The sequence below is a fragment of the Conger conger genome, chromosome 3, assembly GCF_963514075.1.
Source record: "Conger conger chromosome 3, fConCon1.1, whole genome shotgun sequence".
Classification (NCBI taxonomy): Eukaryota; Metazoa; Chordata; class Actinopteri; order Anguilliformes; family Congridae; genus Conger; species Conger conger.
In genome coordinates this window covers 40,978,985-40,999,356 of record NC_083762.1, presented here as the reverse complement: position 1 = coordinate 40,999,356, position 20,372 = coordinate 40,978,985, and the positions used below count along the sequence as shown (strand labels likewise).

General features: G+C 39.5%; 2 protein-coding genes across 2 annotated transcripts; one reads left to right on the top strand and one right to left on the bottom strand.

The window, feature by feature from the left end:
- Positions 1-809: 809 nt before the first annotated feature.
- LOC133125049 (polypeptide N-acetylgalactosaminyltransferase 5) lies at positions 810-12,865 on the top strand. The gene is made up of 10 exons (XM_061236749.1): positions 810-2,509; positions 2,607-2,773; positions 3,143-3,262; positions 4,093-4,228; positions 6,032-6,151; positions 6,754-6,871; positions 7,910-8,239; positions 8,963-9,043; positions 9,892-10,050; positions 11,172-12,865. The coding sequence occupies exons 1-10, from the start codon at positions 1,317-1,319 to the stop codon at positions 11,310-11,312; spliced, it is 2,565 nt and encodes an 854-aa protein (XP_061092733.1). The 5' UTR covers positions 810-1,316; the 3' UTR covers positions 11,313-12,865.
- Positions 12,866-15,945: 3,080 nt separating this feature from the next.
- LOC133124971 (uncharacterized) lies at positions 15,946-20,056 on the bottom strand. Its single transcript, XM_061236602.1, has 2 exons — positions 19,290-20,056; positions 15,946-18,169 (listed from the first exon to the last, which is right to left on the bottom strand). The coding sequence occupies exons 1-2, from the start codon at positions 19,789-19,791 to the stop codon at positions 17,766-17,768; spliced, it is 906 nt and encodes a 301-aa protein (XP_061092586.1). The 5' UTR covers positions 19,792-20,056; the 3' UTR covers positions 15,946-17,765.
- Between the last annotated feature and the right edge of the window lie 316 nt (positions 20,057-20,372).

The following is a 20,372-nucleotide window of genomic DNA, read 5'->3' as shown; positions in this document are numbered from 1 at the left end:
TTTGATGTCTACTGTACTTTGACGTCTAATGTACATATTTTGATCTCAAACTCAGCTGTCTTCAGTGTAGATCAGAAACAAAACAATGAACCTTGCTGTTCCAATACTGAGGGGAGGGGACTGTAGAAAATTCCCCAGACACACCTATTATTCCCAATCCTTGTATTTGTAATTATTCAGTAAACCCCAAAGCCCTGAGTATTTTCTTGCAGCAACATATCGCTCATCAGTGTTTGGGTTTTTTTTTTTTTTTTTAAGAAAAGGTTTAAAGGCTTTGAATGAAAGGCTTTTTTTCCTCATATGAGTGCCTTGACTTCCTTATACCTGTATGCTGTTTGAAATAGGACTGTAACTGCATAAAACATTCTGAAGCTAATTATAAGTTCACAGTTACTTTATGTGGTCAACTTTTCAAGATTTAGCATACATATATATTTTTTAAAGCAAGCAAAAATCATACACATTGATTCCATCTTATTTGCTGGACGCAATATGACAACACAATAGGGAGAGAGATTAATCAAATCTGCGCAGCATACAGGTCGATAAACGAATACAAATTTCCATTGTGCCACTACTGCGTCCATTCATATAGTCGACGTGTAACACAACGTGGTCGACGTGGACATCAGTCCATACAGTAAATACTTGGCGAATCCTCCAAAACTGTAATGACATGGATCCGGTAATATGCACATAGTACGTAGTCACCACTTGAGCCCACATATGACGAGTTAATCGTATCCACATGATATACGGCTCGGTGTAGCTGCGCAGCTATAGCTAATGTCCGTGAACTAACAGGACATACACAGTCACTACCTCCGTAAGGAAGTGAATTTTCTGAAAGTGCACAGGTAGGGCAGTGAGTGCAAATTCACTCGGCAAGAAATGTAGCTCTGACTCAAAATCCGTGGAGATCCGTGGTATATTCGGGAAGAATTTAACCAATCAAACTAACTTTGAAGTAGCAACTGTTTTAAGAACAAATGGAATTCAGGGTAAATATTTTGTGGCGTGAACAACGTTGGCTTTCACAAGAGGTAAACATTCAAATAAGAAACCCTTTAACCATTTGCGAAAGTAAAATTAGAATATTTTCTGTGGTATGTTTTGCATAAATTTCACTGTGAAATGTGTTCCGATTTCTGAGATTTATGATAAGTTGCCAAAAGCCTCGTATGAGATGCCACGCAGGCATTGCTATTACACAGTTGAGCATTACAGTTGTACAGAGAACGAACTGCTTCATTGTCTAGCGCGTTCATTTTTATTTAAGGAACTTAACTTAAACAAAGGGTGTTAAAAGAAAGACGATGAAGGTTAGAAAATATTTCCGAGGTAGTGGCAGAGTACTTGGTTTCGTGTTCATTGCCTCTGTCATATGGCTTCTCTTTGACATGGCAGCACTTAAGCTTTCAATCAATGACGTTAACAGTCAGCTCTTGAAAGAAATTATTGTAAAACAAAGGGAGGCGGGCAAACAACAGACCCTGAAGCGAGCAAATGTAATGAATCGGGAAGGATTTAAACACTCAATTCAGAAAGTTGATCGGGACTTGGAAACAGAGTTGAACTTTTCAAACAAAGATGGTAACAACGTAAATGTTTTAAACAGAAAACGAAACATTGGGCCGGCAATTAAGGACAATAAATTTAATTCACAGATAAAAAGAAAAGAAATTGAAGTTAATAAAATTGAGGACGGAAAATCTGTACTTGCAATGAATGACGAAAAACTGATTAACAAAATGAACGTTAAAACGGCGAATTTTCAGGCAATTCTTAACACCAAAACACCCATCCGTGGAACTGCAGTAATGCTGAAAAACAAGTATGGCACAGAACCCACAAAGCAGGATTTGCCAGCGCCAACTTTATCGTTCAACAGAAGTGAATTATTACAAAATGCCCCCAGGCAGATGCCAGTTGAGCTACCAAATTTGACGAAAGCGCCACCTGGCGCGCAGGAAGAAAAAGGCCAAAACCGTGATGAGGATTTTGCTGAGCAAACGAATGAAATTATATCAAATAAGGCTTCCAAGACTCAGAACAAAGTCGTCGATAACACGCTACATGAAGAACAACACAGTACTCCCACAGACACAAAACAGGAGGCAAAACCAATTAAGTCTGAAAAAGAGAACTTAAAGGAAAAGGAAAATATAGTCAACCTGGTCAACAAACAGAATAATGCGCTCAGCAAGACTGACCCTGACAAAATGAAACACCAAGTGCAAACAACACCACAATCAGTGGTCCCTCAGAGAGTGGAAATCAAAGTGAACTTCTCACGGGTGCGAAAATCGGTCTTGCGCAGTGTGATGCAGATGGATATGACCCAAAAGCCGAGGGACAAAGGCGCCATTGGGCAGTTTGGACTACCCGCTGTCGTGCCTGTTGACAAGCAGGAAGAGATGCGTGGACGGTGGAGTGAGGGCCATTTTAACGTCTACCTGAGTGAGCAGATTCCAGTGGACCGGGCTATACCAGATACCAGACCTCAAGCGTGAGTTTGAAGCCATGGGGTGAATGTACACCGTCAGACTGAGTGAATAGGGGTGGACAGCACTGAGTAACCACCCTGCATTATAAACCATTTTCAGGTGCTCAGAGAATCTGGTTCATGACGACCTGCCCACGACCAGTGTGATCTTCTGCTTTGTGGATGAGGTATGGTCCACCCTGCTGAGGTCTGTCCACAGTGTTCTCAACCGCTCCCCACCACACCTTCTGAAAGAAATCATTCTGGTGGATGACTTCAGCTCCAAAGGTAATAATAATAATAACAACGCTCCTTATTTGAATTCCACATTATACAACTTTAAGTGCTTACAATAGTGCACAAAGTTCAGAATAAGATTGTTAGAAAGCAAATGGGGTATGCATGCACCAATAATGAACAACATTGTGAACAACATGTAAAGGTAATACAATTCCAAGGATATAAGCATTAAAAGAAAAGAAAATTCATCAAAATAAGTAGTAGGATATAGCATTTGAAGAAATAAAAATCCTTGAGATTATATGATTATTTTTAAAAAGTGCAGTTGGGAGGTAATGCACACACATCATATAACACTCTAAACTTGTTTCTTGTTAAAGTAGGATAATTCTGCCCTTCTCCCCTCCTTGTTCATAGACTACCTCAAGGACAGTCTAGACGTGTACATGTCACAGTTTCCCAAAGTACGGATTGTCCGACTGAAGGAGAGACAGGGTCTTATCCGAGCCAGATTGGCGGGAGCCGCTGTTGCTACCGGTAAGGCACTTGTTTTTAAGTCGTCACTTCCACGCACCAAGAGCCACATCACTAGGCTGAGTGAGGGATCATATCATAGGGATAAGATTAAATGCGTCACCTTACTCATTGGAAAAAAGAGGAGCTCTACCAGTCATGCAATTCATTTGTAAAAACCAATGGACTAATGATACTTAGCAATTCACGCAGAGATCCCAGAAGTTTGGCCAGTATGAAAGCATCCACCAATCATTATCAGCATTGATTTATTGGTAGTTTACAAAATGCTTCACGATGCCCTTCAGTTTCTTTCTACTAGTAGGGTGTCATCCTCATTTCCAGCCATACAATGCCTTTTCAGTGTTAACATGCTCCCAGTCAATGTCCATATTTTGATTACAGTCTACCTGTTGATAACCCTGCCCATGTCAGTGACCATGACTCTTTTCCCCCCAACTGGCCCAGTGAGGACCAAGGGGATTAGAAGGACTAAAAGAATCGGTTTGAGAGAATAACAGGATGCAACCATACCACTGCTATGGAAAAGCAACAAGCAACACGAGTAACACTAAACAGCCTTGCTGTGGAATGACAGCTAATATATCCTCTTGCTCACATGTGTATATTTAGTGGCCTACTGTATTTTTGCAAATAATTTCTGTTTGCTGTGCTTACTGTGCACTTGCTATTTATAATTTATTCTAGTGATCCTCATTTTATTATTTGGCCATCTGTTCATTTATGATTGAATATATATACGTGAGTGAGGTGTGGTAGAAGTTGGGTAATAAAAGGCAATGGCTTGCCCAATTCCACAGGTTTATTCCTAAAGATGTTTGCTCTCTCTCCAGGTGAAGTTTTAACTTTCCTTGACTCGCACATTGAGTGCAACGTGGGCTGGCTGGAGCCTCTGTTGGATAGAGTATATATGGACAGGAGAAAAGTAGCCTGCCCTGTTATTGAAGTCATTAATGACAAAGACATGAGGTAATTACCCTGTGGAATGGTGCTATTGATGCTATTGATGTGAGGAATTGCAGCTATGGTGTTGTCTTCTTACAGACTTTTCACATCAAAGAGAAGTATATGCTGTCTGTATATTTTTCAACTAATGAAAAAAATTAAATTCATGAAATTTTGAGTTCATTAACCAACCTCTTGTATGGTTGGGCTGATGGACAATGACATCAATGTTATGTTCACACTGACAGTGTAGAAGAAAAATGTAAATGTATGTATTACGATGAAAATTAATTAAATAAATAAATAAAACATTAATCCGCCAAGATTACAGAATGTTCCAGAGACCAAGTTAAACTTACTCTTTCTTGAGGTCCTACTATTTCTACCTAACGAGAACAAATCTGCCAATTGCCAAGAATGTCTGGTCAGTGCTCTCCTGCTGCAGGGACTGCTAAATTTAAAATCCAAAGTAATCTTAAAAAACAAGGCAGATCATCTCAGACTTGTGCAGAGCTACACAGATTTTTAGAATTTTATCTGGAAGAATTATCAATGATGTCTTTTTTGCCATTGTATACTTCTACAATAGTACTTGTACATAGAAATGCTATTATCTACATCTTGGATGGACGGCCTGTAGCGTAGTGGTTAAGGTACATGACTGGGACCCACAAGGTCGTGGTACGATCCCCGGTGTAGTCACAATAAGTACCGCACAGCCGTTGGGCCCTTGCGCAAGGCCCTTAACCCTGCATTGCTCCAGGGGAGGATTGTCTCCTGCTTAGTCTAATAAACTACGTCACTCTGGATAAGAGTCTCTGCCAAATGTAATTCATGTAATGTAATTTTGTATAGGCTCTTCGAACACAATGTGCCCAATTACAACAGTGTCTGAACAGCATTTGTAATTTACTTCAAGAAAATGGGTTACCCTCATCTGTGTATAAGAAAAATTCAATATAACTTCAGCTCATCAAAGAATTGATGACAGGCTTGTTATTGAAGTGACGACTAAATTCACAGCTAAAAGTGACGTGTCATTTTGGAGTCTCCAAATGTCCTTTTTGGAAAACTGCCTGGACATAGATGCAGACAATGCAGAATTCTCATTTTTGGTGATATTGTCCTCAAATTTGAAATGGGATTTGTGCAGTGTTGTGACTTGGCTCCATTGTGTTTCTTAGCACACCAGCCACAGCTACAATAATCTGTATCCAGTCAAAAACTGAAAATATTTTCAGTGAGAAAACAAACTTTTCACTTCACTGTGTTTGAAAACACTGTGTTTCAGTAATATTTGGAGTAATTCTTGGGTAAGCAAAGGTTACCTTTCAGAAGAGACCAGGATTATGCCTGTAGTCAAGAATAGGGTTCAAGAATAGTAACTATTTTATTTTGGGTATGTAATTTTAAACTTCTGCGATGGACTCGCGACCTGTCCAGGGTGTATTCCTGCCTTTCGCCCAATGTATGCTGGGATAGGCTCCAGCCCCCTGCGACCCTGTTCAGGATAAGCGGGTTAGGATAATGAATGAATTAATGCATTTTAAACTTGTGTCAAGAAAAGGGGCGATACTTAAGGGGTCAAAGGAGACTGGTTTGGTCTTTCTCATCTTATAATTACTGACTTTGGATTTGTAATACTGCACTTGACCGGTCATCATTTTCACTCACAATTTATTTTATGTCAAACATTTTTTCAGTATTCATAGGAATATTCATATTCTTCTTGTAATATGGCCTAAGAACTGGTTTGTTTGTGATCTTGCAAGTGTCAGTTGAACAGTATTCATTTGTGTTCTGTTATTCTGTTTCTTTTACCCACAGTTATGTGCTAGTTGACAATTTCCAAAGAGGCATATTCAAATGGCCCCTGGTTTTCAGCTGGAGTACTCTATCAGAGGAAGTCATCAAAAGGGATAAACTGAAGGATTCTGACCCAATCAGGTGAGGCTTAATGCTGTGTTGCTGTTCATATGCCTGTGGTAATAAGTGTACAGGAGTGAAATGTTAATGCGTGAACTGGGAGTGCACAGATCATGTCCTGTAGTCGCAGCAGATAATTTGAAGCTCATTGATCAACCGTGTGTGAGAAAATGTAATCCAGAAGTGACACTTCCAGGCAAAATAGTTTCATTTGTGAGGACTTCAACAGAAATCCTACAAGTCCTATGAGAATTTCATAAGGCATATGAATGCACATTTGCTTGCTGCTGAATAAATGCAGTGTTGGGCAGAAGTTAAGAATTTTTGTTTGCTCTTGATAATGCACGCGTGTTTCGTTTTGACGCTGAATGTGAGAACACGTCACATTCATTCTGTCTTTCTTTTTTTTTTTTTTTTCTGTAACCAGGTATATTTTACTGTTAAATGCTAATGGAAAATTATCCTGTACAGATAGCTGTACAGTAAAAACAGAGAGGGTAACCGATAGAGAAGGGATGACTGGTCAAAAGGTGCCATATGGTTTTGAGAGGTGGCCACCCCAGGTACTGAGCCACTGTCTAAATATTATCATATTTAGAAGTTAATTTTGGTTTTTTTCACAGGTGTCCAGTCATGGCGGGAGGCCTTTTCTCTATTGACAGAAAGTACTTCTATGAATTAGGGACCTATGACCCAGGCCTAGATGTTTGGGGTGGAGAAAACATGGAACTGTCTTTCAAGGTAAAAACCGTAAATATACAGTACTGTGCAGAAGTCTTAGGCACCCTAGACTTTATTATATATATATATATATATATATATATATATATATGTTTATTTTTTTGTGTGTGTTAGTATAAGAGAGTACATTTGAGATTTCCAAATATTCATTTTCAAAAATATTTAATTTTACAGAGACATTTTGGTATTTAATTTTAAAAAGTAACATATTACTGTAAGCAATTGACTACTTTTTACATGAAAACTCAAGGCTGTCTGAGATCAGAACCAAGGAGCCAACCAAAGTCTGCAGAAGAACTGTGGCAAGTTCTCCAACATGCTTGGAACAACCTCCCTGCTGATTGTCTTATAGAACTGCAGGACAGCCTTGGCTATCTCAGAGAAGTGATGCAGTTTTAATGCCGAAGGGTGGTCACAAAAAATGTTGACTATATAGAATAGTTTTTAACTATTCTGCCAAATGACTAAAATGTATAGTACATTTGAATTATTTTTGAAAGAATCTTATCTGTACAGAATGTTATACAGGTGCCTAAGACTTCTGCACAGTACTGTATATATATATTATTTTTATTTTCTTCTAAATTTGTTTCACATTTTGGGGGCCAATTATACCCTATTCATTTCAATTGCCGATGTACAGTCCCCTCCAAAAGTATTGGAACAGCAAGGTCAATTTCTTTAGTTTATTTATACACTGAAGACATTTGAGTTTGAGGTCAAAATATGTACATACGTGCTTTTATTTCCTGGTATTTTTATCTAGATTTCTTGTGTTTCTTGTGTTTCTTGTGGCCTGTTAGATTGATTGGTTAAACAATAAATCAGGGGTGCTCGTATGCAGCTATCCTCCCTGCCCTCGGAGCGGTGGCCCACTCCTTCGTGCACTGGCCATACTCAGCTTCGGTACGCCTTCGGTGTGCAACTGCATCAAACAAAAGTCTGATGCCTTACCCGTGTGCCACCACCGTTTAATCTTACCTTTTATTTAATCAAATACCTAAGGTGACCCCATATTTGACCCCATTTTTGTGGTAGATTTGGATGTGCGGAGGAGAGATCGAGATAATCCCTTGCTCCAGGGTGGGCCACATCTTTCGCTCTGAGAACCCCTACAAGTTCCCAAAGGATAAACAGAAAACTGTGGAGCGGAACCTGGCTCGGGTGGCTGAGGTCTGGCTGGACGAGTACAAGGAAGTGTTCTATGGTCATGGATACCACCATCTTCTGGACAAGAGAATCATTGACATTGGAAACCTTACTGAGCAGATCCAGCTTAGACAGAAGCTGCAATGCAAGAGTTTCAGATGGTACCTGGAAAATGTGTACCCAGAAATCAACGCCCCCCCTGTTCGTGCACAGGGATTGGTAGGTGTAAAGGAGTTAATTGTGGAAAACTGTGTGTGTGTCTATGTGTGTCTGTGTGTATGTGAAGTATATCTTAAAGCAATGATCTGATGCAATCATGCAACTTTGTTTGCTGGTTTTTACAAACCACAAATATGTATTTTTCCCTTAATAAATGGCACAAAACAAGGACAAGTTTATAAATGTTGAAGTTCAGACTACTGATTGTCTGATTGCTGCATAGTGTAAATATTGTTTACATAGATGATGTGTGAATCAACTTGTCAATTTGGAGCAGGTTTTCAAAAGATATTCAATATTGGAAACATTGTATTTTGAGATCTGAACAGCAATGTTAGTAAATACAAGCCAAAATTGTTTGTGGTTTTCAGTTATGATTTGGCCTTCATTTCAGTTATAATGTCCACAAATTTACTAAATGTTTTGGAGGGATCTTGTTTTATAAATGTAGATCTTAAAATGTTAGCCCTTGCTTGCTCACAGCTGTCAGTGTTTTCCTTTTGCAAGAATCTTTTCTTTCCTTAAAGTTGCAGACTGTCTTGCTTGATGGGTGCCAAACAAAGAGGGAGCTTATTTCATTGCCTCTAACTGTTCTCTTGGATGAACTGACAGCTTTGTTTTCAAATCAGTGTCATCATTATGCCATGGGCTCGATTTTATCGAGAACAGTTAGGTGGTGCTGGGATGCAGAGATTTCATGCTAAATTGTCTCCACTTTCACAGATTTTCAATCTTGGAGCAAGAAAATGCTTGGCTCTGGAGAAAGGCATCCTCTCTTTTGACGTCTGTGATCTTAGCAAGCAGGTAATCACTAAATAACTAAAGTCGCTGTGTCCAATTTTGATTCCATAATTCAAAGCTTAATAAAATGTACTTTATATATGTTTTTCCTTTTTAAATCAATCTGTTGGATTAATGAGCACATCATGTTTTTTATGTCATTACATTGCATTATCTTACATACATTGTGCTACCATGTTTTCTTGCTCGCACTAGTACTTAAAGGGCAGCTAGTTTTGGTATATTCCGGTTATTTTTTAATGCATGTATTTTAAAGGTCCCATATCGTACATCGTACAGTATGCCGTTTTGCATGTCCATTCTCCAGTGCCACTCTTGAGCTTTACCAAGAACAGGCTGTTTAGTGACTTTAAGGCTCATTGATATCTGTGAACCTCTGTTCTGATTGGCTGGCTAGCTCTAACAAACTGAACCCCGCCTGCCGAGCACTTGGATTTGTTTCAGCAATAAGCTGGGCCGAGCTGAAGTAAACGAGCGTATCGTTGTGATGTCATAACTTCACAGAGGCCCAAACGGCTCATTTAAATGTACATTGCCTCCATAGGGATTGTGTGGATTTGTTTGGGGAGTGTGCGATGTGTTTGATACTTTCCCAGTGTTTTTATAGCACCTTCAATCCCTTAATAATCCACAAATCTTTTTCTACAATATGGGACTTTTAAAACTGAAATCATTTCCATTTGTGTATTTTGAATCATGAACCACATGAACAGTGTTACATTTTATGAGGTAAGCAAGCACCAAATCAGTTGACTTTACAAGGCAGACGAGCATGCAGTCCACTCAGGCACTTAGCTCTTTATAGATCGAAGGGTCATTTTTTTTGTCTGGCTGATTTTCATCGCCCCCAGAGTCAGCTCTTCAACCATACGTGGATTAGGCATCTCCAGCAGCAGCAGTCCTGCATCGGAGTGCTCAGTTTGAGAGCGGGCGTGACCGTGGAGCCATGCGACATCACTAATTCCAACCTGCGCTGGCGTCATAAATCACTTATCCTCACCGCTAATTTGGTGAGTCTCACAGAATTTATATGCAAAGTCCACATCCCAAGAAACCGATGTGCGTGTGGTTCAGTCGTCAGACTGTTTGAGAAAGAATTCAAATTCTCAGAAACCCACCCAACTGACTTGCCTGGCAAACACCTTTCTTTACAAGGCATGGCTGGGAAAGGTACCGTTTTTAAAAGCAGTGTGTGTTGGAAAACCCTGGCCAAGTGAGATTGCTTAATCTTACTTGAGATGGCTAAGTATGTGGTTATTAGATTTATCTCTTTCCTCCATGTTTCAATACTTTCACTTGAAACATAGTTTTTGTCTGGAATAATATACTGCATGTATACTCTGCAAAAACACATGCAAGTACTAAAATCTCTGCTGGGTGCATAGTCTGTCCGCTCTATATGGCTTGAAACATCTCATGAGCAATACATTTTTGTTTAAGGAGTGATACTTATAAGGTAACTGTTACAATCAAAATGGTGTAGATTCAAGTTCCCAGGGCCTGCTGCATTAATTGTGCTGTTCCCATTGGTTTAATACACTGCAATATTTATTTTTTACAAATCAGAAAAATATCACTCTACCCAGTTGCCTGTGAAAGAGGCCATTACATTTCATAATGCAATACATGTGTGTAATATTTTTATATAAGAAATGCTTCTGCACATAATAATACATATATATAATATAAGAAGAGAATATAAAGTATACATTAAGTGCCTGATATTTGTATTCTGCAACTGCTGCAAATTTCCATTCTGATGGCTTTCTATTGCCATCTAGTGGAAATAATGCAAAAGGATCATGCCTATTCATATTTTGGGGGATTTACTTGCAGCTCAAGCACTCAGTTGCTAAAGCAGATCAGCATGGGTTAATTTCAGGGACACACCGCCCTCTACATTTTCAACCAAATGCTTTTTCAAGGTCTTATTGTCATATATTAATTGAATTATTCCTGGAGTTCAAGCTATTTTTTGTAGTAGTACTGGAAATAATGTTTCGGTAAACGTATGCTTTTTCAAACTGCCCTGAGTGTGAAGAACATTTGAAGAGCAATCCTAAGGTTATTTATTTGGCTAGCGTGGCATGTTTGTGGTGATGCTGACAACCAGTTGTTTCCCCTTGGCCAGGTGGACCACTTAATTGTGCAGAGCATTGCGAAGCGCACATGTTTGGAAGCTGGCGTCCAAAGCGAGGGCCTTCACCTGAATGACTGTGACGCAAGCAACCAGTTTCAGAAGTGGCACTTCACACACTACTACGCACAGTGACCAGGACCAAAGACACAGGCCTAGCCTGTAGAGACTTAAAGCCATGAACCTTGTCATTATCCACTCCTCCAGGCCTGCCTTTCAGAATAAGGTTTATATTAATGCTGCTTGCAATGTTAATAATGCATGGTGATGTGTGTGTGTGTGTGTGTGTGTGTGTGTGCGTGCGTGCGTGTGTGTGTGTGTGTGTGTGTGTAATATATTCGTGGCAGGTGGGCAGTCTTAATATTTTTTTTACCTTTCTACCTTTTTTCTTTTTCTATTGTGCATCTTGAAGACTTAAAAACAGGGTATAATGAACTCAAAGTAACTGCTACATTGTGTAACACACATCAGTTACAATGACCCTTTAGCTGTGGTTATTTACTCATACATAGTCGCGATGGCAGATGTAATTATATTATTAATGGAAGGAGTGCTGGATAAGTCTGCTGCTAAACAACAGTGATGGGATAAATTGAACCCCATAATGGCTGGAGCTAAGGTATACTGGCAAATCATTGATCCATGTGAAAAACAATATTGCTGATCACTTAAATTAGTGCACCGTTGATGATATGCTGCAGTGCCACCATTTTGGGGTTCACAAAGACTCCCTCCCCACTTTGGAATATCACTCCAAGCTCATCCTGACAATGTTCACATTCATAATGCTGGACCGACGAGAACTGGAGTCCCCCTTTCTCCACTCCATGGCTTGTGATTAGTTAGGTTACATTAAGGAAAAATGTGAATTTGTGTTCAAAGAGAGTTCATTGTATATACTTTGGATGTATGTAAACTGTGGGCACACATTTGTAACAAAAACAATGCATTTTTTCCTCATAGTCGGTACAGTTTTTTTATCATACACAAAGGTACATTTTTGTCCTACACTGACAAAATTTCCCAAATGTACCCTGAAAGTGCAGTAATGATCTCTTTGGGTACAAATGAGTACATTTTCTAAGCAAAAAAGGTACAAATCAATTGTATATTGTTGGCTAGCTGTACAATTTTATGCACCTAAAGGGTACCGCCCCAGCTAAACATTTGTAGGTTTTTCGGCAGAGTGCACATATGCAAGGGAATTATGGTTAGGTTTTGGTTATGTTTCTCGTACATATTTCTGTTCTGAATTGGAATGTTTTGTTTGTTCTCATTAGTATAAAAACGGTTAAAGAGCAGTGGCAAATGGGAATTTACTGCTTTTTTCCATAGGTAACTTTTATCTGCACTTTCTTTTTTTATCACACTGAGGGTCAAGGTGCTGTCATTACAACAATAAGCCTTATTTTTCTTTGTTTTGTGACTTTAATAAAATATGCCAAAGTCATGTGATGTGCCAAATTCAGGTTATATACTGTAGTTATATTGAAAATACATTGATAAGCATGCATGCTATTTTTGAGATGTTCTACAATACAACCCTGTTGTGAAGTAAATTAATACAGTTTGTTAAAGGTAAATGATGCATTTTCTTTTCATTCATTATATTGTGAGTACTGTGAAAGTTTCTGGTGAACGAGTACTTCTTGAAATCTTCATGAAATAAAGTTCTTTAATTAGATCTATATACCATCTATCGGTAGGCTGACCGCACATACAGTACTGTGCAAAAGTCTTAGGCAGGTGTGAAAAAATGCTGTAAAGTAAGAATGCTTTCAAAAATAGATATGTGAATAGTTTATTTTTATCAATTAACAAAATGCAAAGTGAGTGACCAGAAGAAAAAATCTAAATCGAATCAATGTTTGGTGTGACCACCCTTTGCCTTCAAACCAGCATCAATTCTTCTAGCTAAACTTGCACAAAGTCAGGGAATTTGTAGGCATATAGTCAGGTGGATGATTAATGAATTAGAACGAACAGGAGCTAATGATCATCAATTTAATATGTAGGTTGAAACACAATCACTTACTGAAACCGAAACAGCTGTGTAGGAGGGTTAAAACTGGGTGAGGAACAGCCAAACTCTTCTTCCAAGGTGAGGTTGCTGAAGACAGTTCAATGTCAGAAGTCATGGAGTTGGGCATTTGGTCAGAATTAATGGTCTCCTCAATGCTGAGAAGTACAGGCAGATACTTATCGATCATGCAATACCATCAGGGAGGCATCTGATTGGCCCCAAATTTATTCTGCAGCAGGACAACAACCCCAAACATACAGCCAATCTCATTAAGAACTATATTCAGCATAAAGAAGAACAAGGAGTCCTGGAAGTGATGGTATGGCCCCCCCAGAGCCCTGATCTCAACGTCATCAAGTCAAGCATTTCAGGCTGCCTAAATCTACAGAAGAACTGTGGCTAGTTCTCTTTTCTTCATTCACTTCTTCCTTCTGTTCATGCATTTTGTTCATTGATAAATTTGATAACATTTTCACACCTGCCTAAGACTTGAAATGTTGGAGTTTATGTACAAGTCTAGCTTTTCACAATAGGGTTGGTCTAACAAATGAGTAAGAGGCAGAGGTGCAAATCCCACCATGGACTCAGGCAAAAATCTCTGTCATTACACATGCAGATGTGGTCAAGAGGTTGAGCTTTTCCAGATCAAATATCAGAATGATTGCTGGTGACAGACAGGGTGGTTTAAGTATCTCAGAAACGGCTGATCTCCTTGGATTTTCGTGCTCAACAGTCTCTAGAGTTTGCAGAGAATGGTGTGAAAAACAAAAATGCATTGCTAATGAGAGAGGAGCTAAGGTTTATTTGCAAATCACTGATCTGTGTGAAAAAAGATTGCTGTCAGCAGAAAAACACTTAAATCGGTGCACCATTGATGATATACTGCAGTGCCAACCATTTTGGAGTTCACAAAGACACAAAGAATTTGTGTTCAAAGATACAACAATAAGCCTTATTTTTCTTTGTTGTCTGAAATATGCCCAAGTCATGTGATGTGCCAAATTTGGTCCAGACGGTGTCGCAATATCAAAGACAAAGTAAACAGCATACTATCTAATGAAGACTGTTAATTACTGAAACTTGTGTCTTAGATGTGGGCTGAGCAGGTGGGTGGCAAAAAGGTAAAATGCGGACCTGTCTGACCAGAAAATTGCAATAAGCTATACCAAATTGGGAATGAGCTGCTCACTCTAGACTGCCAGAGCAGCGGCTCTCCTGCCGCTTTGGCGTGCCAAAATTACCAGAGGCATTTGGATCATTCGGAAAATGCCAAATCAACAGCACAGCAGCATGCAACATGGCAGATGCCAGCCGGAAAATATGGCACATAGATGCCATACTGTCATTGAGTAATGTATGCAGGATGGTAGGATGTCTGTCCCATAAAGAACCTGGCTGAAGATACTTTATCATTGTGCCTGAATGAAATGCTTTGGTGGTGATCCAAATGTATAGTTATCCTTATTGTGTAAGCATATGCATCCTGTTTGCTTGAGACATACACAGTGAGCACTTTATTAGGTATTTATTAGACATGTTTTAGGCTTATTGGTCTTCTGCTGCAGTAAGCTATCCACTTAGAGGTTTGATATGTTGTGTGTTCAGAGATGCTCTGCTGCCTACCACCGTTTTAATGCATGGGTATTTGCATTACTGTCACCCTGTTGTCAGTTTCGACCAGTCTGGCCCTCTCCTCTGACACATTTTTTCCCACAGAACTGCTGCTCACTGGATGTTTTTGGTTTTTCACACCATTCTCTGCAAACTCTAGGGACTGTTGTAAGTGTAAATCAACAGTGCATGAGATACTCAAACCCAACAACAATCATTCGATGGTCACTTAGATCGCATTTCTTTCCCATTCTGATATTTGGTTTCAACAACTGCTGAACCTTTTGACCACATGTACCTGCCTTTATGCATTTAGTTGCTGCCACATGATTGGCTGATTAAATATTTGCATTATCAAGCCGGTGTATAGGTCTACCTAATAAATTGCTCACCGAGTGTACATATGTATTGCCTGTACTTTATATCTTTAGTTATGTTTCAGACTTTCAGGAAGCGGCACAAAACCAAAGCAACTACATATAATGTCCAATAAAGAAAGGTGTTGTATCCATCCCATCCATCCATTATCTTAACCCGCTTATCCTGAACAGGGTTGCAGGGGGGCTGGAGCCTATCCCAGCATACATTGGGTGAAGGCAGGAATACACCCTCGCCAGTCCATCGCAGGGCGCACACACACCATTCACTCACACACTCATACCCACAGGCAATTTAGTGTCTCCAATCAGCCTAACCTGCATGTCTTTAGACTGTGGGAGGAAACTGGAGTACCTGGAGGAAACCCACACACACACGGGGAGAACATGCAAACTCCAGATGCCCCAGCCGACTGGGATTCGAACCCAGGACCTACTTGCTGTGAGACGGCAGTGCTAACCACTGCACCATCCATGCCGCCCCACAAAGGTGTTCTACCATAGGAAAAAAGACTAATTTCAAGCGAGAAAGAAAGAAGATGAAAGATATTTCTTACTCTGGACTAATGAAATCTGACATATTTATGAAACTATTTGAATTTTGAAAAGTAGGTGAATGGTAGATCTGATCTTCAGGAATGCCATTCTGGTATTAACCCAGTTTAGGTCGTATAGTAAAAAACATTTTTCACCTCCTCTGTGAAATAGTTGAGTGTGAGACGTGTATCTCAAGCCATTTCAAGACATATCTCGCACATATCTCAATGTAATTTTATTGAAATAACCACTACCAATGTTTACATCAGTTTAGTTATAACATATGGTAACATAGTATTTTAATTCCCACTCCCTTTATTTATTTAGATTAAGTTAGATTTTGAGCCTCTTATGCTGTATTTGAAACCTGTATATGACAACAAAGTTAATTAAAAACAGGTGAAAATATATGTATTTTCATTTACGATGTAGAACCATGCAGTAAGAATCAACTAAAGCAACAATATGTCACAATCTACTCCTTCTCTGTGTGACATGTACATAATTATGTGTGAGCAATGTTAAAAATATTAATCCTGTCAAAGCATGTGAAGCTTATGAAACTAACAGTGTAATATTCCAGTCTGAAGCATGACTATTGACATTTTTTATGATAATCTGAATTGAAACGGTCTCCTCTCTTCTCTCTTACCACTGGCTCGTGTAAGCCATACAACTCATCCATTTCACCAGTTACAGTTGTGCTCAAGAAAATAGCAGTACAACATCAGTAAACTGATGAACCACTGTTATTAGTAGTAGATGTAGTAGTGTAATAGAAAAACAACAGACCCAACTGTCATGACATGCACGCTGCTTGTTCTGAGTAATTGACTTGATTGATTTGATATTGATTTTTTGGAAGGGGGTGTGTTCCAAATAATAGGAGTGTGGAGTTTAATTAGAGAATTAATTCATTCTGTGAAAAGACAGGTGTCATTAATTGTCCTTTATTAAGGAAGAAGTGAAGCAAATGTTTCACACATTGTTAAAAAATATATTTCCTTCTGAATTGCTAAGTAAAATAGGTTGTTCCAAACACTGTTTGGAGGAACAACGTCATTTGATTAAAAAGTTGATTGGAGAGGGGAAAACGTATAAAGTAATGCAGCAAATTATAGGATGCTCAGCTAAAATGATCTCAAATGCTTTAAAATGGCAACAAAAACCCGAAACACGCTGAAGAAAACGAGCAACTACTGTTAAAACGGATCGAAGAATAGTCAGAATGGCAAAGATTCAGCCATTCATCAGCTCCGGAAAGATCAAAGATGATCTAAAATGACCTGTAAGTGCTGTTACAGTCGTGCTGTTTGATCAAAGCTAAGCTATCAGCAAGAAGCCCCCGTAAAGCACCATTGTTGAAAAAACAGCATGTGCAGAATCAGTTAAAATTTGCCAAGGAACACATCGATTGGCCAAAAGAGAAATGGCATAACATTCTGTGGACTAGTGAGAGTAAAAGTGTTCTTTTCGGGTCTAGTGATCGTCGACAGTATGTAAGACGACCCCCAGGTACCGATTTCAAGCCAATGTACACTGTGAAGACAGTGAAGCATGGTGGTGCAAAAATCATGGTATGGGGATGTTTTTCATACTACGGTGTTGGGTTCGTATACCAGGGATCATGGATCCGTTTGAATATATCAAAATACTTGAAGAGATTATGTTGCTGTATGCCGAAGAGGAAATGCCCCTGAAATGGGTGTTTCAACAAGACAATGACCCCAAACACACGAGTAAGCAAAGTTAGAGTGAAGTTAAATTCTGAAAAATGTATTCAGTTTATACAGTTTGAAGAGAATTTGAAGAGAAAAATGTCGACACTGCCATTTTTTTGAACCGATTAATACTCCTTTTCTTTGCTTCCTGTAAAAGACTAATGCAGAATTAGATTAGCTAATTCTTTGATTTGGAATTTAATGTGTAATGTTTCCACTACATTTGAAATATTGAACTAAAAACTGTTAAAAAATATTTGCACTTTATTAACTTTTTTAACGCACTGCTATTTATTTGAACACAACTGTATGTAACTTTTTACAAGTGCATCATGGACTCAAACTCATCGATCCTTTGCTTGGTGTTTCCTTTGCGGATTTTACGGTAAGAGACAGTGTTATACTTGGCGGAGCTGCGGTGGCTCGTGGATGTTTTCTGGCTGCCCCTGGGGGGCATCTCTCCAGATGACTGGACTCCCTGTGAGCTGTGAGAGCCCTCCAAGCTGCTCTCCTGCTGCGCACCTTCAGTCACGTCTTCCTCCTCCTCAAATTCATCCTCCTCAAATTCATCCTGGCTCTCACTCACAAGCTCCTCACCAGGCCCCTCTATGGGGGCCTTCTCTTCCCCATTCACCTGACCCTCCTTCTCAAGCACAGGTACTGAGGCAGCCAACAGTGTCACTTCCTGTGCCATCTGGTCCATCGATGTCACTTCTTCTTCCCCTAATGCAGGAGAGGCCAAGCAGCAGTGTTAGCTTGTAGCAGCAATCAGCCTTCAGTTCTCAAAACAGGTCACCATTTTAAATGATTCTTTTACAGGTAATTACAGTTATTTGGAATCTCTAAGAAAATGTTGAGTGCATTTAAAGAAGCTTCATTGTATTAATTTAATGTTTAACAATCAAGGTATTATTTGTTATAACATTTTATACTGGAAAAGAGCACCTGATCTCTCTATCTGCCTCTATCTGAACTGGACAATATTTTCCAGTGGAGGGGTAAAAATGAATTTGAATTTAGTTGACTGAAGGCTTGAATCCCAAGCAATTTGCATGACAACATTTATGTTATTTTATAAAAGAATAGGGTTATCTACAGTAAGGTGCCACATAATTGTAGTATATTGCAAAGCTAATGATGCAGAATAAATATGATACAAATGTTACAAATATATATTAATGAGATCTGGCATCACAGAGGAGTGAAAGCATGAACAACTGAACTCGTTGGCTATATGCCATCCGTTACCAAATATTTTCTTGCTAACCAGAATACAGTGGAACTATGTGAAATATTTTTTGGTCTTGCAGACCATGCCTTGACTTCAACTGTTATTTTTTCTTTAATTTTCAGTGGAACAGTGGAAATAGATAGGTTGAAACATTTTCTAGCCTTCTCCTTCTTGGTGGAATCTTCATTCTGAAATTCTGTTTATAGGAACCCATGATTGTTAACACTAGACAGAGTGGGCCTTACTAATCATCAGCTAAAAACTAACAAGGAATAATCCAAAAGGGTTCCAAAACTTTTGCACAGGGCCCATTTCCTTTTTTTAATATAATTTATAAAACCATAGAAAAACTTGTTTAACGCTGTACCATTTAGACTTCAGGTTTGCTTTCAATCACATACAGATTCATTGTAACATAAATTTAAACCAGGGGTGCCCACATTTTTGCACCCCACTGTAGCTGTATTAGTCACATATACTGTAACAGCTGTGTGCAAGTCCTGATCAAATGCCTTATTGTAGAAAACAATGTCACTATGAAAGGACATGGCAATTAACCACTTTAACTTTTTTTTTTCATAGTTAAAGGCATGATGAGAGGCATCTCCTTACCTTTTTGGGGGACCAACACCAATCCTGGCAAACCTGCTGAGCTTTTTGCCTCAGTTTCTCCTGGATTTTGGGCAGTGGGTATACAAGAATCCTCTAGGGGTTTAGTTGAGTCCACCAGATTCAGGGGAGTGCCCCTGTTCTCAGACTGCACACATTTGCTCTGGTTGTAAAGGGGGTCAGCGCTGCTATAGCTGGCTCCAAACAGAGCTTCAGTCTCCAAAGGGCTGGTGTTGCTGACAGGCTCTGTGACAGGCTCACTGGTGTCCGCATTATTAGGTCCCAGTGCCAGTGTGGCAATTCGAGGGCTGATGCCTGGTGAAACATTTTCACTCTTGCAAAAAAACACATCACCATCATCATCTTCCTCCAGAGCGTCAGCTGTGGCTTCTGCCACATTTACTAGGGACTGGATGTCTCCTGCCCCGCCGATGATCTCCACCACTCCAGTCAGTGATGCACTCCCTACCAGGTCCAGCAGGGTTGCATCAGTCCTCTCAGCCATATTAGTGGCAGTTATGGACTGTGATTCCCTGTTTCTTACTCCTGTTTTTTCTCTCCTTTATCTACATACAGAAGTATGTGTTTTCTGACGTCCTTGCTTGAGTCTGTTTTCTTCTCCCCACCCGTTTCAAGTCCTAGGATGGTTGGCTGAACTATAAAACAGGTCAACGGTCCTGAGCCTGCTAAAGCTCACTGCCATTCCAGTTGTCCAATCAAAACCATTTAATTGGTCACAATTACCCCATTGGATTACAAGGGAAGGGACATCTTGCATTTTGATAAATGAGCAATGTGAGGCTGGCAGTCCTCTGTGCTGGTTTGCGATGTAATGCTTTAAGCACATTGGCTTGCTGAAGAACAGAGGTATTGTGTTGGGTCAGTAAATAGCCTTTTGTCTGTTGGCCTCAACAAAAGAACTGTTTGTCCTAATTCTTTAATCCGAAGCGACCACCTTTCTTCTGAGACATGTGGCCAGATTAACATTCTCTTGCAAGTTTACTCATTCTGTTTTTGTAAGGCTCCATAAATGAGAATGCTGAAACTGAAATCCATCACAGATATATACACTGAGTCACCCATATA